Source organism: Nannospalax galili, unplaced genomic scaffold (assembly GCF_000622305.1).
Source record: "Nannospalax galili isolate Female #2095 unplaced genomic scaffold, S.galili_v1.0 scaffold253, whole genome shotgun sequence".
In the NCBI taxonomy this organism is placed as follows: Eukaryota; Metazoa; Chordata; class Mammalia; order Rodentia; family Spalacidae; genus Nannospalax; species Nannospalax galili.
Genome location: NW_008335287.1, coordinates 1,336,998 through 1,345,051, shown reverse-complemented (window position 1 = coordinate 1,345,051; position 8,054 = coordinate 1,336,998). Strand labels below are relative to the sequence as shown.

General features: G+C 36.4%; 1 protein-coding gene across 1 annotated transcript in view; it reads right to left on the bottom strand.

Moving 5' to 3' along the window:
• Positions 1 to 8,054, bottom strand: part of Map4k5 (mitogen-activated protein kinase kinase kinase kinase 5) — a 138,104-nt gene that overhangs the window by 45,735 nt on the left and 84,315 nt on the right. Inside the window, exon 14 of the mRNA XM_008829845.3 lies at positions 2,060 to 2,138. Coding sequence (XP_008828067.1) covers positions 2,060 to 2,138 — 79 coding nt within the window. The remainder of the gene's footprint in view (positions 1 to 2,059; positions 2,139 to 8,054) is intronic.

The following is an 8,054-nucleotide window of genomic DNA, read 5'->3' as shown; positions in this document are numbered from 1 at the left end:
GACTAGTAATAATCAGATATATAGAGATTAATGTTATATAACTGTATTAATTCAACTGTAAACCTAAAAACTTACAGCCAATTTTGAAAGAGATGCATCTTAGCTCAGGAAATTGTTATTGAATATGTCAATGCTGTTGTAATGAAATGCTTCTTCCAAGAATGTGGTTATTAAATAAATAAAAAAATTTACATATATAATAATCAAATATATAAAACAATGTATGTATGGCCAGTGGATGAAGAGAGGCCAGGAGTAGGAGGAGAATGAGTCCTAACGGATTTTAGCAGATGTAATAACCAGAAGTACACTACTGGCACACGAATAGATATATCAAAGCAACAGGATACAATTTCCAGGAAAATAGTCCTATGATACATATGGGAATTTACTATTACAATAAATCTTAGATGGCATCTCTAATCCATGAGAAAAAATGATTAGAAGTTGTAACAAATAGATTGAAACAAAGGGGTAGTTATCTAGAAGAGAATAAAGATGAATCCTTACTTTCTAACTTCTAAATACTTTATAGTGAAGATTTAAATATTAAAGAAACTGCAAAAATATGGGAGGCCATAAGAAAATTCTTTTGTATCCAGAAGAATTTAAACACATAGAACACAAAGGCTATAAAACAAATGCCAAATTAGATTACATTAGTAGAATGCTACATAGCAACATAATATGCACCTTTTAAAAAATATTTTATTTATTATTTTTATTTATGTGTTTTAGGGTACTGCCTCCATGTATATAAGTACATCCGTGTTGTGCAATGCCCATGGAGGTCAGAAGAGGGTTGTCAGAACCCCTGGAACTGGAGTTAAGAACAGTTGTTAGCTGCCATGTGGGTGCTGGGAACTGAATCCAGGTACTCTGCAAGAGCATCCAGTGCTCTTAACAGTTGAGTCATCTTTCCAGCCCCAAGTAAATACAGCTGATAAATGAACATCAACACTGCCACTCTGGTATCTGGGGTCCACAGTTTTTTCATCATGTACAAGGAAACAAGAAGGTAGCAAGAGACTGGCAAGATGCTTCAGTGGGCACATAAATAAATAAATAAATAAATAAATAAATAAATAAATAAATAAATAAATAAATAAATAAATAAATGCCTTTGACTTGGACGAGTCCTGCTGAATAACTGATATGGGAAGACATTCTTCTGAATAGCTAGAAAGACTTGGTTTCAAGAAAACTCAGACTTACGGCAGCTGTGGTGGTATTCCCTTATAGTCTCAGTACTCTAGCAGCTAAGGAAGAATCACTGTGAGTTTGAAGCTCGTGTGGGCTACACAGCAACAAAAAACCCAAACTCATCTGCAGAAATTCTAATTGGCCCAAATAATTAAGGAATTATCTTCCTCCATTATAGCCAAAATTCTATTTGTACTCTCAGTCACAGATCTTATTTGGTTGTAAACTACTTTATATGTCTTGAAACAAATACATACTGAAGTCAAGAAATCCATATCTACATTCTTTCCAATTGTTCTAAAAGCAACTAAGGTGATAAACATGGCTGCTATATGCTTGACTCATTAAAAAAAATCAAAATTCTCCTTTAAATATTTGTTTTAGAAAAGATTCATCTACATGCTGTTATACAATATGTAAAACCAGCCCAAACACTCAACAATAGGCAACTGTTTGCCTTTAACATATAGTTATAACGTCAATGCCAGTAAACAGAAAAATGTTTTTCTATTAGGTAAAATTATATGGATAGTGGAATTTCAGCCACATAAAATATTCATGGAAAAACAGAAAGAAAAATATTAACAATGGGATGGTTGTGGGTTATGTGATGATGTGAAATGTTAATTTTCCATTTTTTATTTCTTGTAAATTTCCTGCAACTGGCACAATTATTCTCAAAATTAGTAAATAAAACAATTTAAAAACAACTAACAAAATTCTAATAAAACCTACATTTTGATGTATTCTGGTATGTTGAAATATGTAGTCTCTATTTGTAATTCCATAAAAAATACAAGAATCACCAGTTCAACCCCCCAAAACCAACAATGGAAAAGGTATACCAAGAACATACAATTTATTTCTGAAGCTGTCCGTTCAGCTCTGGCATTCCTGTTTGTAGATCTAATGGTATGACGAATGATTGCATGGGGCTGTGAATACAAGCATAACATACACACTTAATATTTTTCAATGTAAAGTTAAGAGATTAATTTTCTCTTTTAGAATAATCACTTATTGACAAATATAATTTTATATCTACTAAAAAGGTTAATCATAGGGAAAACAACAATAACCAAAAAAATACAACTAAAATATCTTAAGAGTTTATTTACTTATTCCATGTTTATGCTTTGTACAATTCTGAAGGGATTCAGACAAAGGCAGGCACAAATCTTGTCCTCAAAAGAGTTTATAGTCCAGGAACATAAGGGATACAGATACTTAAAATTATACAATGGATTACTATTAAAGTACAGACAAGAAAGCAATTCCTTTTATGTTGACCTGAAAGAGTACAGAAGCTCTGTGTGTCTTATAGCAGGTGTTGGAGATGCAGCAATGTGGAGAAGGGACATGACCAAGTGATGCAAGAAAGCAAGCAGTATGGGCAGAAAGTGGGGTTGGTATCTATTTGAGAGCATTACAGATTAGGTAAGCAACAACAGAGCTGTACAGACAGATTGGGGGTAAGCCAAATCATGAAGGGTCCAAATATCAGGTGAGGGCTCTCACTTTCATTTTCTTAGCAGAAAGAAGTGTTTTGAGGTTTTGCTGCATGGCAGTGGCATTAAGGGAAATTTAGCAAGTGTATAAGAAAATGGAAGGGAGAAATATTGGATCCAGGCAGATTAAGAATATTACAAACCAGCTGGGCATGGTGGCACATGCCTTTAATCCCAGCACTCAGGAGGTAGAGACAGGCAGATCTCTGTGAGTTCAAGGCCAGCCTGGTCTACAAAGTGAGTTCTAGGCCACCTAGGGCTACAGAGAGACCCTGTCTCAAAAAGATGAAAAAAAAAAAATCCAAGCCAAATAAGAGGTCTATTTCTACCTCTTGTAATAAGTTTATGCTCCTTTTTAAAGCTTTGCCTTCAGTTCAACATTTAGACCCATCCTCAGTAACTGATGACTCAGAAAGTGGCTTGAGCTTTTTCTCCTCTCTATTTCAAGATCCACTACTATACCAAGCATTTCAAAAGCTGAATGAACTCACAGTCCTGGATGTAAGACACTGTCAGATAGACAAGTGCACTCTTCACTTCCAAAGCATACCTGGACCCTACCATCAGCACTGATATAATTCATACTATGCTCCAGCTCTCTGAGCTCACTCTCACTCCCATCATACTTGTTTAATGTTCCTGCTTGAATCCACTTCAACCACCCAGTACTCTTATTTGCCCCTAATATCTCTCCTATCTTCACTTTTCTCCCTAGCTGATGGTCTTATATTTTGAATTTAAATTCTTGCCAATATCCTAAATTTCCCATCCTTCACTAGTAATAGAGCAAAATGCCAAGCTCGGATATCTCAACTAGCTACCTCTGTATTCACATCTGGAGTGCCAATCACTGCTGGAGGAAAGCAACACACTGTTTCATTCTGTCTTCAGACTTCACACCTACCTACATTCCTTCATTTTCAGGAAATGAGCTGGCCATTTACTTCACAGAGAAAACAGGAGTCGCTAGCTACACGATCAACCGTCCTCCTCTAAGTCCTAATTTAAGAGATCAAGTCCAGCTTCTGTTTGCATCTCACAGACTCTGCCTAGCCATTTTCCTTTTTTTCTGTTTTATCATTATCTACCAGATCCTTTAATAAACAATCTTGTTCAAGCTTCTCCCTCCCTCACATAAAACAATCAACTAATCCATCCCTCTCCAAGTCTTTCTACTTCAGCCACTGTTCTACCCTGTCCATCCTTTCACAGCTAAATTTCATAAAGAAACTATGTATTTATCTTCTAAGTACTTCAAATTTAGTTCCTCTCCATGGTGTGCAAGTGGTCCTTGTTAAAGCACCAGAAACTACTACCTCAATCCACACTACCTTTTACCTCTTAGTAATATTCTCACTGCAACTCTCCTTCCTTCTTTCTGTGTTCACTACTGATCCTCTTTGCCTACTTGAGCTTTACTTTTTTTGTTGTTGCTGTTGTTTTGAGACAGGGTCTCCCTGTAGCCTCAGTTGGCCTGAAACTCACTTATGTAGACTAGGTTGGCCTTGATCTCAGAGAGATCTGCCTGCCCTTGCCTCCTTCCTGAGAGCAGGGATTAGAGGCATGTACCACCATGCCTGGATTCTTAATTTTGAGAGAAATATCAGGGTTCTCTACCCTAAGCTTTTTTTTTTAATTAGAGTGCTTCCCCTGGGCAATTATATTTATTCTGGAAGCTACTCCTATACCTATATCCAGTGAGTCACATCTATATGTATAGTCCAAAGTTTTCCCCTACAACCTTATAGACTTTTCAATTTGAAAGACTTGTGCAATATCTTGTTCAGTATAATACTGAGCTCATCTTAATTCCCAAATCTGATTCTATTTATGTTCCAACCTCAGTAACTGGTTATATTCACCAAGATTTCAAATTAAAATCTGGTAATAATTCTTCTCATCCTTCAATCTCAGCCTTGATTCAATCATCAACTCTCTCAGACAATTCCTGAGTGAAAAGTTCTTCATTAGAGTGCCACCAACCTAGTTTAAGTTACTATTTTCTCTATGCTGGTCACTTTGGGAGTTCTTTAACAGGTTTTCAGGAATGGATTCAACACTATGAATTCATGAAGACTTTTTTTTAAGTGCACATCTGATTATTTCATTTATTTCACCTTTAACGCCTTCCTACTGCCCTTAGTCTAGAAGGTTTGTTTGGTTTTTTTTTGGGGGGGGGGTTGAGACAGGGTTTCCCTGTAGCCCCAGCTGGCCTGGCACTTGCTATGTAGACTGGGCTAGCTTCAACCTCACAGAGATCCGTCTGCCTCTGCCTCCCGAGTACTAGAATTAAAGGCACTTGTCACTAGCCTGACTTAAGTCTAGAAGTTTTAACATGGCTTGAGAGAGTCAGTTTCTAGCTCTGTTACTTTATATTCTACTACTTCCTTGTTTTCTGCTCTAGCCAGAATAACTTTTAGTTTCCAAGTTTTCTACTTTATTATCACCAGCCTTTCAAACATGCTATTATTTCCTCTACTAAAATTACTTATTCTTACTCTCTTCTCTAATTTCAATGTATTCTTCAGCTTTTTGGGTCAACTATCACTTTTTTATTGAGTTCTTTCCTGCCCTATGATATGCCTTGATAGTACCCTATGTTTCCCAATCCATAAGTGATAATCCATCATCATTCCTGTAAATTGTGTGTTGATATTTCTGAATCTTCTATTAGAGTATCCATCAGCACTGTGAATACCAGGACACAGTGTCAGTCTCATACCACTGTGCCTCAATATCTGCTAGAAGGCTTTGCATTTCAAGGACTTCTCAGTCTTGAGTGGCATATCCTTAAACCAACAAGATAGAGGTGAGGGGGTAAGAACTCAGAAAGCAGGCAGCATGAGGGAAACCCAACAAACTTGAATGGAGAATAAAAGAGGGATTTGCATATTTATACAGTGAGATCAATTGGGAAATGAAGTCATATGTAACTCAAAATTTATGCTTTAAGTTTTAATGACTTTTGAATTTTTTTTGTGTGTGTCTTTTTGAGACAGGGTCTCCCTGTAGCCCCAGCTGTCCTGGAACTCACTATGTAGACCAAGCTGGCCTTGAACTCAGAGATCTGCCTGCCTCTGTCTCCCGAATGCTGGGACTACAGGCATGCGCCACCACGCCCAGCTGTCTTTTGAATTTTTAAAGGAGTAAATCTTATTGCTATTCTTGTTTTCGGACAGGGTTTCCACAAAGCAGTCCTGATTAGTCTGGACTCACAACATAGCCTAGGCTGGCTTTGTGGCAATCCTCTTGCCTCAGCCTCTTAAAGCCTTTAGTTTATAGGTTGTGAGTCAGTATGCCTGCCTTAAAAATCTTAATAATCTTAAAAAAATCATTTTAGTTACATTTATTGTCTGTGCTTGCACCCGTGTGCATGTGCATCTGGAGGTCAAAGGACAAAACACAACTTGTGGGAGTTGGTTTTCTCCTTTTGTTATTTGGGTACTGTGGCTGAAACTCACGTCTCTGGTCATCAGGCTTGGCAGCAAGCACCTTTATTCACCGAGACATCTTGCCAGCCCCAAATTTTTAGCTCAAAATCTCTAATTTTGAGCCTACAATGGTGAGAGAGAGAGAGAAAGAGAGAGAGAGCGAGAGCAAGCGTGAGAGAAATCTATACATGGCTGGTTTATTTAACGTTTTCAATTCAAGCTAATTAACACTGAACAAAATATTTACTGGGTACTTATTATAAAATAGGATTATACTAAATATCAGGTATTGGAGGAACAAACACTGGTTTTTTTAAAGACTCTCTAAGGACTACATTTATTGAGTACTTAAACAGAAATGATGGCTTATTAAGTATGAAGTCACCTCTAGAGTAAGTCTGCTTGGATCTAAATCCTGGTTACAGTACTTTACTAAATACGATCTTGGGCAAATTACTTCTGTTCTTTGTCTCTCTTTCCTCATTTGTAAAGTGAGTATATGAATTACATCTACTACAAAGAACAGATATGAATATTAGATGAGTTAACATAGAAAGTATCTGGCAAATATTTGGCACACAATGAGTACCAAATGAGTGTTAGTAGTCTGTATGATCCTAATAAAATATAATTTAAAACTTATGAACATGAAATGGATACTTTTCTTTAAGAAATAATTATCATGTGAGTTTTAGTTGTTTATTTTTGTCAGAACTGAAGACAGAGATAAAGAGCTGGGGATACAGCTCAGTGGTAGATTGCTTGCCTTGCCTAGCAGGCATGAGGTCCTGGGTTCAATCCTGGGTACTACACACACATACAAAAGTCAAAAGCAGAAAGAGTTTGATTAAGAGACCTTAACATATAACAGAATGCATGAAATCTGGTGGGGAGGGGCATAGGGAGGGCATGGATGGGAGAAGGAGTCTAAATTTGATTAAGAGCTATTATATGAAATATACAAAAACTCAATAAAAATATACACTAAAAAAAGAGACACAGAATGAAAAGGAATTATAAAGGCAAAAGAAGAGACACAGGGAGAGAGAGACTTGTGAAACAAAACAATTGTGTTATATATAAACACAAACAGACACTAGTCCATGGGCAAGAAGTCCCTCATTCCTGATTTACAAGTGTGTTATTGTATATAATACATTCAAATAATCCTATGATATTTTCAGAGAAGACATGCATAGTAATAGAATACTTTGCTTGTAATTATGTAAGAAATAATACTTAATGAAGTGGTATGGGAAGGAAATTTTTTTCCAATGAGGATTTCAACTTAATTCTTTAAAATTATCTGTATTCTGTTGATATGCACAAATGGGAAAAAAAATTTAAATGACAAATTGGATTTCTAAGGACTCCCTTATGAAAAATAATATACACGGTGCTGTGGCTAAACTATTTTCTTAGTTCAATATAATGCTCTTAAAACCTTTATTTCCTAGGAAACATGTTATTTCTACACATTCTACAGGAAGATCAAATCTCACCACCATGGCTGAGATCTAGGGAGAAGAAAGCACCTATGGATTTTCAGGCATATGTATGTGTGAGGGACAAAGAGGGAGGTCTCATTTTGATCTCAGCCACTTAAAGAACTTCAGGCAAAGCAAATTAGGAAATTAAAAATGATCATGTGAAAAAATTAATTCTAGTGAAGAGCTAGGATTAAAAACAGGATGAAGAAAAGTCTTAGTAGGTTATAGTTAAATAGAGGGCAAGTGAAATTTATACTGTTAATCTCTGTAGCTAAATCTGTTTCAACTAAATTGAAAAATTAAATTAGAAAAGAAACTCTGAACTGGGTTTGGTGGTTCACACCTGTAATCCCAGCAGCTGGGAGACTGAGGGAGAGGATCTCTGGGAATTCAAGGTCAGCCTAGACTACATATTGAGTTCA